Raw genomic sequence first — 18,070 nt, 5'->3', positions numbered from 1 at the left:
ATGAGAGAAAGCTAAAGCAATTTTAGCTGGATTTTGTCGCTGATTAGCACAGTACTATCTTGCAGATTGTCATCACAGGTGCAACAAGTCAGGAGAATTGTCGATTAGCTGCACGCAAGTTTACGCGTGTAATACAGGTCAGTGTTGCAAGAGTAGTATCTTGGTTCATTTCATGCCAAGCCAACTAGCTTTCTGGAGTGCTTAGAAACTGAACTTTCCGGCCAAATTCACCGAGTTTAAAGTGCGAAATGTGATGGGAACGTGCGATGTTCGCTTTCCGATACGTCTTGAAGGACTGCTAAACGATCATGCACGCTTTTCTAGTGTACGTTAATGCGGCATAAATGCTGATATTGCGTTGTACAAGACGTCTAACTTAGTTTGATCATTTTAGTATGAACCAGAATTGTTTCCTGGACTCATCTACAAGCTCGTGGAGCCAAAATTGACGCTTCTTATCTTTGTGTCTGGCAAACTAGTGTTATGCGGCGCAAGGGATCCAGACCACCTTCACCAAGCTATTGACAAGATGTACCCAGTGTTGCTACAGTATCGCAAGATGACAGCACCACCGTCGTTGATGACTGGAAAGCCCGATTACGAGAATAGTGAGGACCATGATCGTCTAGATACAGGAACCAATGTCTAATGCAACCAAACAATACAAGCGTGTATTATTGAGTGTACCATTTTTCGTCGCAGCAAAAAATCTTAACCACCGAAGCTTACAATTTTGCAGCATCAACTAAAGTAAGCTCACTAGCCCATCTGCTGTTTTCTAGAATTGCTCGACCCGCCAGTCTTCGCGTGTTTCATTTGTTTTAGGCGGTTCGCCCTCTGAAGGTCGTATCCGGACACCGTTTTAATACGATGGCGCGCAGGTGGTGCTTTCAAAAGCTTTCTCTTTTTTGACGCGCTGTTAGAGGGAAAAGTTATCAGGTCAGTGCATTGGCAGCAACAAGCATCCAGACTTCGTGTAACATACCTTGTTTTTTTCAGCAAAAGCATCCAGTCAGGAACAGCACAGCCAGATATTTTCATTACATTAGCAATTGTTCGTAGGTAAACCATATCGTCTTCGGTGAAAAATGTGATGGCCTTGCCACTTCGTCCATTGCGACCAGTACGACCGATGCGGTGAATATAACTCACCGCACTCTATCAAATACGACAACAAAAATTCAGCATTTTCTCAGGTCCATGAATACATTTACAATTTCCTTACCTGTGGAAAGTCATAGTTAACCACCATGTTAACGGCTTTGAAGTCCATGCCACGGCTCATCAGGTCTGTACAAATAAGTACCCACACTTCCCCGGTGCGAAAACGCCGTATGACATCATCACGCTGTTCTTTGGTACGATCTGCGTGAACAGCACCAACATTTACTCCATCATACAGCAGCTCATGGTAAAGCTCGTTGGCTCGTTCCTTGTTTTGCACGAAAAGCAGTGCGGGAAGCTGCATCCCTTCGTGTAGCAATTGCTTCATGGCAAAAAGTTTTCCTTCTTCTTTGCCTACAAAAAACAACTTCTGGTCGATCGTGCTTGCACCAGCATTTTTTAGACCTACAGCCACTTTGACAGGATCACGCAAAACAGTTTGGGCCAAGTCCTCGACACCTTCCAACATAGTAGCACTAAACATGGCTCGCTGGACTTTGGGATGAGAGCATGCAGAAAAAATTTCATCAACCTGTTCCAGAAAACCTAGCTCAAGCAGTCTATCGGCTTCATCTAGACACACCATTTCGACAGTTGATAGGTCAACCTTTGATTCTTGTATCAAGTGTACCAGTCGCAGTGGGGTTGCAATCAAGACATCGTGAGTAATAGCTAGCTTATTTTTGGTCTGGGAAGCAATAGTAGCAGCAGTTGCCTTGGATAGCAACGTGACATGGAGTTTTTTACCCGCACAGAGACGCACCAATTCGGCACGAATCTGAACAGCCAGATCTCGAGTGGGAGCTAAGATGATCGAGCGAATACCGCTGCCGATGCTGTTTCGAGCTGCCAGGTTTGCTAGGATTGGAATTGCAAAAGCTGCCGTTTTGCCAGAACCTGTGGGCGCAGTGACCAGCAAATCGCGCCGGAGCAAAAAGCTTGGAATGGCTTGCATCTGCACTGGCGTTGGCTCCTTGTACTCGGAGCGCTCAATATTATGCAAGAGTAGACGCTTCATTTCTTGAGCCTTGACGTTAGGATCCAAGCGCATATCTGCAAACGATGTAATTGGTGCCGGCGCTCTAAGTCCGCTTACGCGAATTCCAAGCTGACGCCGAAGCAGCTGAATGTCCTTCCTAAATCATATCACAACGACAATACTTAACAAAACCGGAAGTCACGCCGTAATCAATCTAAGCGTACTGTTCAGAAGTTCCGTCATTCATCTTCTTCTCTCTCTCCTTAGCCAATCTTGCAGTTTTTGCATCAATTGACTCCCCCGCGTCTACATTTAGATCAAATGAGGTTACCTCATCCATCTTGCAGTCGCAGGAAAGATCGAAATCCTTCTCTAACTTCTGCAGTACAGCTTTACTCTCCTTCGAATTGGGGCACGAAAGACACCGTTCGCGCTTTTGTTTGCGCTTGCTGGTCTCTGGGGCCAGCAGTTGCGACGCTTTCTGCCGCGCCTCATCCTCCAGACACTGCTCCATTAGCGCACCTTCACTTAGCTTGCGTTTGCGACGAGGTTTGCTTCCTTTCACTTGGCGAGTCTGGTTAGTTAGATCTTCGCTCGACACCAGATCGACGCTAATCTTGCGCAAATGTTCGATTTTCTCCATAGGCTTTGAGGATGCATCAAAGCCAAAAAAGTCCAACTCATCCAGGGCTGTCGTAGCGTTGGTCTTCTTATTCGGTCCTGAGGTATGTTATATTATAAACCGACATAAGACGTTCATTAACACGATATCGCGGACTAAGGATGCAGCAGTGCCGTTAAGGCTACAGAGCAAGGTACAACGAGCACTGCGGTATAAATCAAATGCAAACCTTTTGTGAGGTATTTAAATTGATTCTTGTCGTTCTGGATCTGAGCACTGCAAAATTTGGCGCCCTGTGTAAGTGCTCCGAAGAAGGTGCGCGACATGCTATATTGTTTGCTTCCAGTCAGCTAATCTGAAGAATTAAATTTGTGCAGAAATATAAAGAAATTGAGATTAAATCTAACAATTTAGATAACAAGAGGACAAATAAATTGTTAAACATGTTTTAGTTTGCTCTCGAGACGGTAATTTCCGAACTCTCACCGAGAGCTGTCGGGTGCTCCAAGGACGATCGTGAGTCCGACCAATGGCCATTTGGACCGAGCTTGACAGTAATCTTAGTGCAATATTCGTTAATTGCCTCGGCGTCTATGTATTCATAGCACAAATTCGTCAAACCATTTTTCTTCCACGTGCGATGATGTTCCTTGAGCAGATTGTGCTTCACAGTACACTTGACGTTGCCCTTTCGAAGCATTTTTAACTTATCTTGCAGTGTGAGCTTCTCTAAGTCGCGAATCGTGCCACTAATACATACAAACCATGGGTAAGTCGACCATAACATCCTGTAACCAGCAACCCCACCTTCTCGGAGCCTGAATGGCGAGTTTGTTGCGAATCACTCGACTATACAGTTCGTTGTCCTCTCCCCCCCAGCCCCAAAAGTTGTTGGGAAATCCGTTGACCTTGATAAATTGCTGGCTTGTGAATGCCACAATGCCACCAAAGTAGCTTAAGCAGCTGTTGTAACGCTCCCATAGTCGCGCAATATGCGTCGGCCCAAGGCACGGTATGGTCGTATAGAACTCACCTAATTCATCCTGTATGTCGTAGTAATATGATACAGCTCGAATCTGATACAGTTTTCAATCAATTAAGTTTCAATAACTTACCCCCGGTAGCAAATCAACATCATGGAAAATAAAAACATCATAGTCGTTGCGAGCAATATCGAAGCCTGCATTTAACAACTTGCCTCGATTAAACTTGCGGCCGTCAAGTGACTGCTCGACGACAAAGATGTGGAAGGAGGCACTTTTTCGCGCAGACAAAGTAGAAAAAAATCAGCAGATGTTCTACCATTTCACAATGTTTACTGCGACGCTTACCCATTCAATGTGCAGTGCCGCTGCAAAAAAATTGTCAAATATGGCACGAATTCGTTCAAATGCGCTTGTCGATTGTGAGCTGGGTCGCTGTCGCGATAAGGTACTAATACTGCTATGCGAGTTAAACGTCCCATCGCAGCAGGGTGACGCTTTTGTTATGCGGTAGAGCTCACGACCTTCCGGGGCTGTTGTAGTTTAAGCCACTTTTTTTGAGAAACACTTTAAATACTCATTGTTGCAATTTCTCTTAAGTGTCATGGTAAAAAAACTGTTAGATATCTTCGATAGAAGACTATGCTTAAACCACCTCGTGATTCATACGCAGTGCGTAATCCCGTCCTTGTCGAGGGAGATGCTAACCTTCTCTCGGATCAACGAACACACTTCAATTTGTAAAAAAGTAAGTATATATAGTCAAATTGTAGTACTGGTCGAAAACCAAAAAAGTCTACCGTATAGTATTTGCAGTTGGATAAATTAGCTGAGTTGCAACTTCCTTCAACAATTTGTAACTTATAAAGTTTAATATATGACAGCGTCAAAATGGCCTTTTCAAACTGGTTCCAGACGTGAGAAACACAAAAAAATCCTTAAACACATATCAGAATTGTTCATAGACGGGCGAATTATGATTGCCCAATTGGAAAATAACACAATTTTGCTCTGGTGAGAACTTGGCTGCGTAGTGCCCATACTTAAAACGCCACCTCCTCGCGACGTACTGCAAAGCACAGGTTCAAGACCCATTTATCACAAAGAGAAGTCGTAACCTGTAAGGAAAGGCGGTGACAATCCGCAGCACAGCATGCGGGATCGTGCGTAACGGGGGGTAGCTCTATCAGAGAATAAACGGTCTTTTGAGGAAATGCGATTGAGGCACCAATGTAAGTTTACATCGACTACTATCCTCATCTGGAAACGAGAGGTTGAGATTTCATGGTCTCGACCTTGCTCTCGAGAGAGAAACAGCGCGTCGCATTAATATTATCCAGCCAAGGAGAAATGAGCTGTAACGTGCGGTGTCCCAGAATGGGGACTACTTAAGCGGCAGACGTCGCGAATTTCACACCGCCTGATTAGGATGTCCGCATGCATCAAAATTATAATCGCAACACCAACAAAGTAAGAACTGTTAACTAAGTATACCATTTTACAATGATTAGAAGGAACACTGTACATGTGCAACTTGTTTCAGACAGCCACCTTCATGGATCCTCTCTCTTTCGACGAAGCTGTCATTGTCGTATTACATGCGTATGATTGTACAACCATGAAAGGTGTATGTGCACCATTGTACAGCACACATATCATTACACAGACAGTCTGCATTCACGAAAGAGACAATGTTCGGCGATATCTTGATTAGTAACTATCTTTGTTTTCAAGCATATGCACGGACTGCACCAGCGATTGCTGAGAAATTATGACTTAATCTGGAATCAAGTCGAACTTCGGTATGAAAAAGCTCTTCTTAAGAACGAAGCAATGTCTCCGATGCGCATTTGATCATCGTTCCAGTCAAAGGTCCAGATTTATTGATTTTCTCCATTCGAAATGTCTGACCATATTGACCAGAATCGCAATCGGCAAATGATTAATACATTTTAAGAGTTGTCAATAGAATTTTTACAATTAAATAATACTAGAAAAAAGTATTGTCAAGCGTCGCGACAAGATTACGATCCTTCGATGTCGGAGCCAGCTGTGATAAAGGGGAGTGTTCCAAAGCATCTTCGCCATGCGGTCTCTACCCGGAACAAGATGATGCTAGCGCCACGATCGAAGCGAAAACCTCGCTTGTATCTCGTGAAGAGATTCACAGGAGAGCCCTTAAGAGAATGGGTACAACGAAATCTCGAGAGCTCCTTAGCTGGCAATATTTTCAGGACAACAATGGCCATATCAAGCACGTTTCAGGCCGTCTTTCACGTCAGCCTAAATTGGACTGGACTCCGGATAGGACTCGAATCATGGATGCAAGGTACGTACCGAATCGATTTGACAGCAATGGTGTCAAAGAATTGAGTGTACGGTATTGTGTACATCATCAGAAGTTGATTTCAGCCTGAATTTAATATTCACGCTCGAGTAAGCCATCATGATGAACAACTTTTTTCAAAGGGCTAATACATCTTCGGTTAGGTACCTTGTCCATGCGTACGCAGCATTTGATCGACTCGAGTATATCCTTAGTTTTTTTCCAATCGTAGAATTTGCGGTGGTGTTGCCATCATGGTTTGATCTCATATCGACGCACACGCCCAGCATCGGCTATGCCGATACATTGCCTTATGTGTCTCGATTGTTGCGCCCTCTACGCTTTATCCGAATTTTCCGACTTGTCCAATTCGCAACTTCGTCCCTCCAGCAACAAGCATGGGCAGCAATGCTCACGATAGTATCGATCGTCTTTACGACAGCTGGAGTGGTGCAAGCTACGGAGGCTTGTCTAGAACACTGTGACGACGAGGCCCGCGTGTGCAGATGCCGAGACTTATCCTTTCCAAATTTACTCTACTTTGTGGTTGTCAGTATCTCAACTCTGGGCTACGGTGATATCTCTCCCGTTTCAATAAGTGGCAAATTCGTCATCGCCTTCGTCATTCTCTTTACTTTCATTGTTGTGCCGATCCAAGTGAACCGCATTCAAGCAACAATCACATCGCATACTGACTATTCGTCTGCGTACTCGGCGGCCAAGTTGCACCCTCACGTCATTCTTACCGGATTTGTCAATGCTGACTCGCTCTCAGTATTTTTTGGAGAGTTTTTTCATCCTAGCAATCTCAATTGGAATGAACGAGTAGTAATTTTAAACGCTGCCCCCCCTACACCCGAAATTAACAAGGTTTTGCACGCGTACGATAGTAAAGCTCAGTATATCGTGGGCTCTCCGATGCTGGATGAGGATCTTACTCGAGCTGTTCTGTCCGATGTTAGCGCTTGCTACGTTCTTGTGAATCGGCAGTCTTCCCGTCCACAGTACGCTGACCAATGTTGTGCCCTTATCACAATTGCATTGCGTCGTGGAAACCCCACATGCCCAATCTACGCACAAATCATCAATTCGCGTAATGCAGCCACATTGCTCAAAATGGGTGCGAGTGACGTCGTCGTTGTAGGAATGCTGAAATTCTCGATTTTAGGAAGAAGCTGTCAGGTAAATGGACTTCCAACGTTACTGCTGAATCTGCTTGCGCAATGCAACAGCGATCTCGATAGCCATCACTCATCTCCACAATGGCAACGCCATTATCTTCACGGCTACATGCACGGTATTTTTTTACTAGACATTCCGCGAACCTTTTCAAGCTTGACATTTGGTGATCTTATTCGCTTCCTTTACGACAAGGCATCCATCATTCCATTAGCGATGCTCACAGACGACGGAGTGCGCTTTATTGATATGGACTTCAAACTTGGTGCCACGGCGGATCCAAACCTCTGTTGCAAGGTATACGTTATCGCTAAGGGCCTCAGCGCCGTCGAAGGTGTTGTAAAAATCCCACCCGAGCAAATTTTATCGTATCGGAAAGGTGTGCGTCGCAAAGGCAAGTCAAGTTCGAGCAGCAATTTGATGGAGATGAAGAAAATTAAACCTGCACTTGGGGATGAAATTGAACAGATCCGCGAAAGTATCATCAATATGTACAGTGTGGCTGAAGATTATGACGTCGAAGCTGCGATGGGTTTGGCTGACAGCGAAGCGTATGGGTACAGTGGGCATTCTCATGGTCGCTTGATGGGCGAAATGTCGGAGTATGAACGCTTTGCATCTTTAGGTGCGCCGGAAGATATCACCAATCATATTGTAGTGTGTGGTTTTCCATCCGATACATATCACTTCATCATCACAATTCGAGAGGCACCCGTGCCCGACGACGACAACAGTCCGTCGCCAGCGATCGTTTTTCTAGCAGCCGATTGCTTGAATGAACGTGAATTTGAACGCCTTCGTGGCTTTAGTGACGTGTATTTTGTTCAAGGCTCTCCTGTCAACTTTGCTGATCTCAAAAAGACAAACATCCGCTCAGCAATTTCCGTCCTCATTCTTACTCAAGCTTCTGAAGCACAGTACTCTGACCCAAATATGGTGGATGCTGACGCTATTACCATTGTACGATACATCGTAGAAATAAGTCAGCGCACACGAATGCCAAATCTCGTGGTCGAATTGGACAAGTCATCAAATGTGAAGTTATTGAGCTCTCAAGCTAACGAACGTCGCACAACTTCCGCCTACGGTATGCCTGCACCGGTGAATCGCAATGTATCGTACCTTTCCACGCGTCGTGAGAGTGTAAATTCAGTATTATCACGACGTGACTCGTTTTGGACTTCTCTTGATGAAGGTGACGGGAATACTGACGCCTCATTTTTGCTGGAAGAATTTATTGCTTCTGGACGCGTCTTTATGAATTCAATGCTTGATTCGCTGATGAGCGAATGCTATCGAAAACCGTGGATCACCCAGTTTCTTCACTTACTCATAAATGGCTCTACTAACGACCTTGAGTACGCTTATTACAAAATTGGTGACATGGAGCCCTAAATTAGTTGTTTTACTGATCCGTAGAGAGCGCCGGCTTTTTCAGATCGAAGCGCCGAACAAGTTAATTGCACGGACTTACGGCGAATGTTTTCGCTTATTTCTTGATATGGTACGCCCTGAACTCCATAAACAACGTCTTACTAAACCTTACTCTTGCACAGGCGAGTTGCACCATCATCGGGTTGTGGCGTCCAGAGCGTGGTGTAGCACTTCCGCATCCATGTGTCTTTACAAACCCTCCAACAGATCTCCAGATCGAGGTTGGTGATCTTTTCTTTGTAGTAGGAAAGCCATTTGCCTTCACCTCAAGCCCGAATATTTTCACGTCCTGAAATTGACCTTACACTCAACTTTTATCAAATTCAAATGATTCTGTATTTCATCCAATCGCAATGGCACTTTTTCTTTAGCTTGGTGGTCGGTAGATATGAGTGCGTTCCGGTCCAAATTCGCATACCCAGCCAAAGTCAACTGGTTTCCTGGTCACATGGCGCACGCCAGACGTCAAATGGTGGCGCAAATGGATGCGATAGATGTATTGATCGAGGTCCGCGATGCTCGTATTCCCTGGAGCTCTGCAAATCCTGTTCTGGAAGAGGCGTTTGGCAAGTCCAAACCTCGTATCGTTGTCTTTAACAAGAGTGATTTAGCCAACTCAAATATGGAGCAACGCGTTGAAAAGCAGTGCGAAAATCAGTTCGGAAAAGCCACAGCCTGCCTTTTCACCTCCGTGACTAAGGGCAGACGGCTGCAGGCAATTTTGCAATGGTGTAACCACCACAGTCAAGCTCAGTTTAAACGTACAGCTGGCTCAATGGTTATGGTAGTAGGCATCCCAAACGTCGGCAAAAGCTCGTTAATAAATGAATTCAGACGACTTTCAAACTCTAGATTGGCAAAAGGTCGAAAAAGAGCGGCGGTGGGGTCAACAGCGGGTGTCACTGTTCGCAACGACATAATCAAGGTGTGCAAGTAGAGCAGAAGCATCAGGGTGTCGTTTCACATGTTTACTCGTCCTGCTGTTAATTTGTGCCTTCTAGGTGAATGACAAGCCAGCAGTGTACGTGGTGGACACGCCCGGTGTCATGCTGCCCAATATCCCGTCGGCGGAGACGGGCATGAGGCTGGCATTGACGGGAGCAATTAAAGATGAAGTCGTGGGTACTGAGCTTATAGCAGACTACATGTTGTTTCTATTAAACCAAATGAAGTCGACTATATATGTGGAATCGCTGGACCTTCCGGGTCCTGTAGATAACATCAGTGACTTGTTCAAGCTCGTTTATAAACGTTGCGGTGCACTTGGCAAAGAGGCTGACGTTCAAGATCGACTGGCGGCAAAATTTTTGCTGGCAGAATTTCGTCGAGGAGCTTTTGGCAATTTTACTTTGGACCCTGTGGAAGCACTTAATAAGCAATATTTGTAATTTTGCCTTTGTTAGATTAATAAGAAAAGTGGTCAAACCTGACGACATGAATCATGCTATTTTTGATATAATATTGGCGTCTGCAGAATTCAGAGACACCCCGACAGTACTGTACCCCCAAAAAAAGCGTCATAAGCGCAACCGACGTGATGATTTCATTCCCGTTTTTCCACACGGGCCATACCAGAATGACTGATACGCCGACAAAAATCTCAATGGCCAAAGTGATTCCCAAAGACGCATCCACTAAAGTCGGTGGTGCGAATCTGCAGAACAATGACACGCCACGCTACGACGCTCCGTCATATGCGCTTTCATCTCCAAAAAAACTTTATAGTGGCGCGATAAGTGCACCAGTATCGCCAATAAAAGGAACGCGACTGCACATAATGGGTGCAAGTGTGTCTGACCTCAAGCTTAATCACCTTTTTCGTCCTCGAGGGAGCAAAATTGGTAATACTCCAAGTCGCCTTGAAGATATTGGCATTTCTTTCATATCTCTGCAGTTTTCCGACGCAGAAATGGAGCAACGGTTTGCATTGGCGAGGTGTGTGAAGTACCAGACACGTTTAAAGTTTGGGGCAGGATTCACAGCCTTTTTTATTCCACTGCTTGTCATAATGCAGGTGAGTTTCAAGGCAAGCTCTGAAAATGGCAACAAATGGACCCATTTACCTCTTGTCATGGTATTCCCTGGTGTTGTTACATTAATGGGAGTACTCGTGATTTGTTTTCCGCACTTTTTTATGAATCACATGCGGTGGCTGAGTCTGGTCTGTTTGATTGGACAAATCAGTGCGTTGCTAGACACGACGGCTGCTGGAACTATGGTGAGTGAGCGCAACATTTGGGTACAGTTTATTTTCTCGCTCGGTATCACGAGCTCAACAGGGTTGACTTTCTTAAAGTCTACGACTGTGCTAGCATGCTCAAGTTTGTTTTTCTTGATTCTGGCATGGGTTCGGTTCGCAAGTAAGTCATCCACAGAAGAGCTTAGTGCCCCAGGAACTGTAAGCGCTGCAATTACGCTTTACTCGATCCTTCTGTGCTTTTTGTCTTGGAATTGGGAATACGAAGAACGCCGCGACTTTGTGCTGACTGAACGGCTTGCTCAAGAGAATGTGATGGTACAGATGACTATGGAGATGACTGGCTGGTTTAGTGGCGGGGCAACGGACCAGTCCCCTGACAGTAGATCCAACGCTGGTGGCATTCTCAGTGCAAATTGTCATATTGATCCCGATGACGTTTTAGTGAAGGAGGAGTTGGGAGAAGGCACGTTTGGCTGTGTTTATGCAGCTACTTGGAAAGAGACACGCGTGGCTGTCAAAAAGATCACTTTACAGGGTGATACTAAGTCAATTGTGACGAGTTTCGGCTCGGAAGCAAGTGTAATGGCACAACTTCGTCATCCTAATGTGGTAATGTTCATGGGAGTCATGGTCCATCCTGAGTTTGTTGGCTTAGTGATGGAACTTTGTCCAAAAGGGAGCGTTTACAGCGTTATTCACACCATCGAAGTTAAGATCGACTGGTCATTATTGCTGCGTATGCTAGTTGACTCGAGTCGTGGAATGCACTTTTTGCATTTGAGTAAGCCACCGATTCTTCACCGAGACCTCAAAAGCGTCAATTTGCTGATTGATGCTGACTGGAGATGTAAGGTGTCTGATTTTGGGCTCTCCAAACTGAAAGCTTTTCGTGAAAATGATCGAAGCGATGTGAGCGCAACAACAGCCAGCAGCACTTCCAACGTCCCTCGTGTATTTGTTGGTTCGAGCGTCTGGATTGCTCCGGAAGTTTTCAGAGGGCAGGAACACACAGAAAAGACTGATGTTTACAGCTTCGGTGTTATTCTTTTTGAAGCACTAAGCAGTTCTATGCCGTATAGTTCCATCTCTGTAGACGCAATTCCGTTTGTTGTTCAAGCAGGAAAGCGCCCAGTCGATTTCCACCCACTCGAGTTGCCTCCAGGAGATGCCATGGAGGATCTATACGGTCTCATGACTCGCTGCTGGAGTGCTGAAGTCCATGTTCGACCAACTTTCGCGGTCATAATATCAACCCTTCAGTCTATACTCACCAAGCACTGCGGAAACGAAAAATGGGAAGACCACATTATTTATCCAGACCGAAAAATTGTCAGCAATTCCAATGCACTTGAAAATAATGATGGATTGTCGATTTGCGAGAAGGATCTAATTGTGGAGTCGGCTATAGGACGTGGGGTCTTTGGCGTCGTGTACAAAGGAAGCTACTTTGGTACTCCTGTCGCCATCAAGAAGCTCCATGTGAGCAGTGTTCCAAAAAATACTCTGATTGAGTTTGAAAAGGAGTGCAGTATAATGAGAGGTTTACATCATCCGAATATAGTGCTGTTTATGGGCTCATGCTCGAAACCGCCGACGCTGCTGCTTGTGACGGAGTTGCTTGCCAATGGAAGTTTCTTTGACATATACCACAAAATGCCTTGTCCCGAATCCAGTCGTCAGCTGCGTCTTGCGTATAGTGTGGCATTTGATATGGCAAAAGGTTTGGCGTACTTGCACAACCATAATCCGATCGTGATTCACCGTGATCTCAAATCTCAAAATATTTTGCTGGACGACCGAATGCGGACAAAAATTGGAGACTTTGGATTGTCTAAGTTTCGCGACGTTGGCAAAACTATGTCCATTTGCGGCAGCCCCCTCTGGGTAGCACCGGAAGTATTGCGTGGTGAGAAATATGGCACTCCGTGTGATGTCTACAGTTTCTCGATCATTGTGTGGGAGGTACTAGCATGGGGAGAGCCTTATCCGGATTTGGGCTCAAGTGATATTATGAATGGTGTAGCTGGGGGAAACTTGCGTCCAATAGTTCCGGAAGGGACGCCTTCAGCACTTGCTATGCTATTAGAAGAGTGTTGGACGAAAAGACAGGATCAGCGACCGACGTTTAATGAGCTTGTGCGAAAGCTTGAAGCCATGAGCAGAGACTTCGGAGCGTAAAGTTCTTGATCTGCTGACACTATAATCTATTCTACCGGGTTTTTTATCGCTTAATCACTCGATTTGTTTCTTACTCCTTGCAACCTTGAATGACCTCTATTGAGAGAGGCATGTGGAAAACGCGGTAGTGGTGATTTAATGATTTGATTGTGTGCAGCTTAATCGAGCTCATAAGGACGCCGTCGCTTGGGTTCGCGCGATCAAACACCACACGTCGTACTCGACTGTGCACCAATGCCATAGCGCACATGGCACATGGCTCATGGTCAACATACACGTCATATCCAGTGCACAAGTATGAATCGCTCTGTTTTGTAATGGTCGTGTTTTCCGTTGTCGTTAAAATTAAGTCTTCCTTTTCACGACGTTTCAGCTTCTTGTGTTCCGTGTCCTTTCTAGCCTCGGAGTCTCGTCGACGATCACGTTCTGCAACTCGATTGATCGCCACCATAACAGGGTGATACAGCATTTCGACGATTCCGACAGTTTTTGAAGAGGTGATGAGCTCGTTAGCCGCGGGATTCACCACCACACAGCCCCACGCACATTTCAATACTTCCTGCCTATCCTCTTCCAAAGTAGTTCCTATCTTGACAGCAACTCTTAAAAGTTTTTCCATCTGGTTTGTCTCCTCTTCCCCTATCGGGGCCGTTGTCACAGACTCCTCGACGCTGGCGTGGAAGATAAGCGGCCAGAGCTGTGTGTACTTTTCATATAGCTCACGGGTACGCGGTGGCCGCTTCAAAGCTTCTGCTGTTGTAAGTTTGGCTTCAAAAATCATCTCCAGTTCTCGCAACTCTTTGGTGGATGTTCCAACCGCATTATCATTTGAACTTATAGGACACACAAGCGCTATGAGTGTTTTTGCCAATTCTGGGTGCTTTTTAAGCCGCTTAAGATGCGTGAATCCAAGCTCCACCAGCGACTGGAACTGAATTGAGAGGTGATTGATTACCTTTGTACCAAAATGGGCAGGAAATTCCAGTGCCACGAAGAGCTGCTGTGCCTCTTGATCGCCGTCATCGGCTTCAACGACTTCCACTAGCTTCATTTAAATCAATGTGTGGATGTTATAAAACCGGTACCTTGTACCGCCTGCAATTGCTAGTAATATTTTTATGCATGCAGCAAGAGCCTACATTACGATAGCAGAAGTTTAAAGAATTTCGAACTGGCATAACCTTGGGAGCAACGTGAGCGTGCACTAAGTCGCTAATTTTTTAAAAAGTATCTGGGATACTGCGTATATAAGCATCAGCTCCAGAATCAAAGTTTATATCAATTCTATGCGTCGTAATGTGCGCATCTGGATCGGTGTATACCTTACCTTTAAAGTACATTTCATTAGTGCTGGACTAGGTCAATTATGATAGTCACACTTTTAATCCTCTATGCAACGCGCATCTCGCAACCTTTCCAGGTAAGATAAAACACCAAACAGACTGCAGATGCGATCAAGAAAATAATTATATCACAACTAACATCCTGTTCCTTCCTTTGCTCTGAATCAATCCCGTCATTTTACAATTTACTGACCCAAACATCTCGCCTGTGCCAAAGGCAGCACAGCTCGGTAATCTTTGCAACCCCTCGACATGACGTTGCTCTCCTTAACAGTGCTCGTCAATAAGGGGGGGTTCTCAACACAGACAAAAAGCCACTCTATCTACTCGTGAACTAGGTATAACCCCTAACAAGTGAGAACAGCTTGGCTTTCTTCGCGACGCACCCCATCAAGAAATACAAACAGGTCTGCAGGATATTCCCATACGCCCAACTTTGCTATCAATGCGTGATAATTTGCTCATCCCATCTTCCATGCGCTTCATTACATTTTGCATTTTACTGCCACCTTTCAATTGTCATATTAAGCAAGATTTACTTGGCATTCACAGTACTCATTGGTGGGGTCTTTGAGGAGCCACTTGTACCAGAGGCAGGCTTTTGCATTGGTGTTTGGGATGGCTGAGAGGCTTGTGATCCTGCTGTAGCGCCAGGATGGTGTTGGTTTGGAGTTGAATTTGGCTGACTCCCGGTCTGGCCGGTAGTGCTCCCTACTTTTGTGCGCTTAAAAGCTGCTGCATTTGCTGCAGCTGCCATTTGCTGCTGAGATTGTGAAAGAGTTCGCTTTTGACCGCCGATTTGAGTAGATTCGTTACTTCCATTCTTCATGCCATCCCCTCCAGCGAGTCCAGAGTTGCCTTCACCATGCAAATCATCCGAACCAAGCAATGAAGATGACAGATCAAGATTTAAAAAATCCGAGGACTCGCCGAGACTCATATCATTACTCGAGCGCTGTTGACTAGCACTACCGGTGGCTGTACCGTTCCGCTGAGATTGAGCTTGGGCTTGTACACGAGCTTGAGCTTGAGCTTGAGCTTGAGCTTGAGCTTGAGCCTGCGCTTGAGCTTGGGCTTGAGCTTGTGCTTGAGCTTGCGCTTGTGCTTGAGCTTGAGCTTGAGCTTGAGCTTGAGCTTGAGCTTGAGCTTGGGCTTGTTGTTGTTGTAGGAAATTCGGGTTTTGCCGTTGCTGCATCTGCTGTTGCATTTGCTGCTGCTGCATTTGCCGCATCGAGTTTTGACGTTGAAGCGCTTGGTTCTGTTGATACTGCTGTTGTTGCAGCGAGTTTTGCCGCTGCAGCTGGGCTTGTTGCTGCGCTTGCTGCATTTGAAGCTGCCGTCGCTGCAGTTGGGCTTCCTGGAATTGCTGCAGTTGCTGTGGGGTCAGTTGCTGCCGCATCTGGGGATTCTGCTGCATTTGCATTTGCAAATGTTGCTGCTGCATAAGCTGCTGCTGAGTCATTCGATTTCCGTAAGGCATATTACCCACTACGTGGCCTTGAGCGCCCATGCCGCCAGCTCCCGGATTCATTGCCATGCCTGGCGGCACATTGCCGGTCATCATCGCCCCGTTGCCAGCAGCCCCTGCAGCACTTCCTGGAGTACCTCCGGCCCCGGGTGCCCGAGGATTTCCGCCAGCCTTGTGCTGAGCCCGTGCACCCATAGTGACTGCCAAATGTTGTAGTCGAGTTTTAAGGGACGAGAAGTCACCATATTCATCCCGATTTTTTGCCGTACGGTACAACGAGTCTTCCAGCCTTCTCGCCATATCTGGAAGCCGTCGGATCCACTCCGCAGGCGCGTCCGGTTTCCGTTGCTGCAATAGACTGACACTGCACCACAAAATCGGCAAAAAATACAACAAAATATGTCACAGATAAAGAAGTCAGAAAAATCACGTGGTGACGTACATTTTGCCAATCATCTTTCGACGCAAAGGAAGATCATTCTCCGACTGCCAAGCAGACTGCGTATCGTTGCCACCACCAGGTGTACGAACACCAGAGACACGTTGTTGAGCCTGCTGCTGAGCCATTTGAGCCGCGCGCATGCGCGCAGCGTTCATCATACCCGCTTGCTGTGGGTTCTGCTGCGGACCTCCCATCATCATATTTTGATTACCATATTGAGCGTATGCTGCACCCGCAGTATTACTCCCCCGGTTCAATGCTGGATTGCCGCGTTGCTGCATAAATGTGTTTGTACCCATAGCCATGTTCTGCTGACTTGCACTCTGGCTCATCGAAATCCGAAGTACCTCCATTGGCGGGGGTATCAAATCCATGTGCTGCATCATCATAGCTTTTACCCGCGCAAATTCTTCTTCATAAGATGACGTCTGTGGACGATATGCTTGCCCAGCTTGCCCTCCCATGTATTGAGCACCAGTAGGCGGTGCACCACTGACACCACCAGGCATTTGGCTTGCGTGCATCTGTTGCTGATAGGTTTGACCAGGAAACTGTGGCGGCTGTCCATTCTGCCGGTTTAGCATCATTTGATTTGCATATTGTTGTTGTCTTTGCTGCTGAAGTTGCATTTGCTGTTGTTGTTGCTGATGCTGATGCTGTTGCTGATGCTGATGCTGTTGCTGTTGCTGATGCTGATGCTGTTGCTGATGCTGATGCTGATGCTGATGTTGATGCTGATGCTGATGTTGATGTTGCTGCTGATGCTGTTGCTGCTGCTGATTGCCAAGATGTGGCCGTGCAGACGACGTCGTAGACGGTGCGGAAGCTATTGCGTTGCTGCTAATTGTGTTGCTGTTGCCATTGGACGCAGTATCGGTACTAGGCGTAGGGAGTACAGTTGTCGACGTTGAAGTGGCTGTTAATGTCGCAGTAGATGTAGCGGTAGTCGAGCTCGCGGTTTCGGACTTAAGAGAAATAGATGAGGTAGTTACATTAGCCGATGACGGCGGCGGCGCGTTGGACACTGTTTGAGTCGTCAAAGAGCCACTCGCAGCCTCTTTTTTTATTTCTGACCCGTTCTTCTTTGTTTTATCGTCTGCTGATGAGGACGGGTCATTTGTAGACGAGTTCCCAAGAGCGGTCGACGAAGAAGCCTCAAGCTCTGAACTAAAATAATTGGTCCCCATGTCCCCCCCACCTGAGCTTGTGGGTGGTGCGGAGGATGTAGAAGTCAGTGCCGACGCAGAGTTTAAAGTTGCTTTGTCTCCTGTCTTGTAGTTTTGTGCGCCAGGCGAGGGCTTGGGCGAGTCACCAAAACTAAAGTCGTTGTCGCCTCCACTAGGCATAGCAGCGAATGGATCATCCCCAAGGCTCTGAACGCCCGTGGGGGTACCTACACTGAATGGTAAAGCACCATTATTGCCGCCGTTAGGTGAGTTACCAATAGGAGCGCTGTTGGTCCATGAACCAAGTGAGCCCAAGTCGAGCAAATCACCGCCCGCAAAGTCAAAGCCGAAAGAATCCATCGCGGTCAAAAATGATTAAATACTGGTACGAAGACTACAAGACACTATAGAGCAGTGGAATGACTCTGTCTGCCGAGTCAACACACAAGTCAGATCCAATTACCAGGAAACTGACGCGTGAACGAAGAGGGTGCCGTACCTACCAGACCGGCAAAACGTTCTTCCCCTTCTGCTGCAAGTTTGAGGTATGAATTAAGATAAGAGCGCTGAGTAGCGGGCTGCGCTG

At 46.3% G+C, this 18,070-nt stretch overlaps 8 protein-coding genes across 8 annotated transcripts in view; 4 read left to right on the top strand and 4 right to left on the bottom strand.

Moving 5' to 3' along the window:
- Nucleotides 1-649, top strand: part of PHALS_14402 (tata-binding protein) — a gene marked incomplete at both ends in the record, with an annotated part of 3,639 nt that extends 2,990 nt beyond the window's left edge. Inside the window, 3 exons of the mRNA XM_024730210.1 lie at nt 66-137; nt 206-325; nt 395-649. Coding sequence (XP_024580510.1) covers nt 66-137; nt 206-325; nt 395-649 — 447 coding nt within the window. The remainder of the gene's footprint in view (nt 1-65; nt 138-205; nt 326-394) is intronic.
- Nucleotides 650-759: 110 nt separating this feature from the next.
- PHALS_14401 (dead deah box rna) lies at nt 760-4,230 on the bottom strand (the record flags this gene model as incomplete). The annotated part of the gene is made up of 8 exons (XM_024730209.1): nt 760-916; nt 986-1,158; nt 1,226-2,300; nt 2,368-2,863; nt 3,252-3,514; nt 3,573-3,808; nt 3,881-4,022; nt 4,097-4,230. The coding sequence occupies 8 exons, from the start codon at nt 4,228-4,230 to the stop codon at nt 760-762; spliced, it is 2,676 nt and encodes an 891-aa protein (XP_024580509.1).
- A 955-nt stretch (nt 4,231-5,185) lies between these two features.
- On the top strand, nt 5,186-8,980 carry PHALS_14400 (calcium-activated potassium channel subunit alpha; the record flags this gene model as incomplete). Its single annotated transcript, XM_024730208.1, has 8 exons — nt 5,186-5,218; nt 5,292-5,375; nt 5,483-5,550; nt 5,983-6,077; nt 6,148-6,184; nt 6,239-8,611; nt 8,673-8,757; nt 8,810-8,980. The coding sequence occupies 8 exons, from the start codon at nt 5,186-5,188 to the stop codon at nt 8,978-8,980; spliced, it is 2,946 nt and encodes a 981-aa protein (XP_024580508.1).
- Nucleotides 8,981-9,135: 155 nt separating this feature from the next.
- Nucleotides 9,136-10,075, top strand: PHALS_14399 (ribosome biogenesis gtp-binding protein; the record flags this gene model as incomplete). Its single annotated transcript, XM_024730207.1, has 2 exons — nt 9,136-9,612; nt 9,689-10,075. The coding sequence occupies 2 exons, from the start codon at nt 9,136-9,138 to the stop codon at nt 10,073-10,075; spliced, it is 864 nt and encodes a 287-aa protein (XP_024580507.1).
- Nucleotides 10,076-10,263: 188 nt separating this feature from the next.
- On the top strand, nt 10,264-13,065 carry PHALS_14398 (tkl drk protein kinase; the record flags this gene model as incomplete). The annotated part of the gene is made up of 1 exon (XM_024730206.1): nt 10,264-13,065. The coding sequence occupies one exon, from the start codon at nt 10,264-10,266 to the stop codon at nt 13,063-13,065; it is 2,802 nt and encodes a 933-aa protein (XP_024580506.1).
- Nucleotides 13,066-13,135: 70 nt separating this feature from the next.
- PHALS_14397 (Subunit of tRNA-specific adenosine-34 deaminase) lies at nt 13,136-14,116 on the bottom strand (the record flags this gene model as incomplete). Its single annotated transcript, XM_024730205.1, has 1 exon — nt 13,136-14,116. The coding sequence occupies one exon, from the start codon at nt 14,114-14,116 to the stop codon at nt 13,136-13,138; it is 981 nt and encodes a 326-aa protein (XP_024580505.1).
- Nucleotides 14,117-14,943: 827 nt separating this feature from the next.
- PHALS_14396 (Coactivator CBP, KIX domain) lies at nt 14,944-16,905 on the bottom strand (the record flags this gene model as incomplete). The annotated part of the gene is made up of 2 exons (XM_024730204.1): nt 14,944-16,240; nt 16,319-16,905. 2 exons carry the CDS (start codon nt 16,903-16,905, stop codon nt 14,944-14,946), a joined length of 1,884 nt encoding a protein of 627 aa, XP_024580504.1.
- A 239-nt stretch (nt 16,906-17,144) lies between these two features.
- Nucleotides 17,145-17,844, bottom strand: PHALS_14395 (uncharacterized protein; the record flags this gene model as incomplete). Its single annotated transcript, XM_024730202.1, has 2 exons — nt 17,145-17,234; nt 17,311-17,844. The coding sequence occupies 2 exons, from the start codon at nt 17,842-17,844 to the stop codon at nt 17,145-17,147; spliced, it is 624 nt and encodes a 207-aa protein (XP_024580503.1).
- Nucleotides 17,845-18,070: the final 226 nt, after the last annotated feature.

The sequence above is a fragment of the Plasmopara halstedii genome (assembly GCF_900000015.1).
Source record: "Plasmopara halstedii genome assembly, contig: Scaffold_816, whole genome shotgun sequence".
NCBI classification, from domain to species: domain Eukaryota; phylum Oomycota; class Peronosporomycetes; order Peronosporales; family Peronosporaceae; genus Plasmopara; species Plasmopara halstedii.
This window is presented reverse-complemented; position numbering and strand designations above follow the sequence as displayed.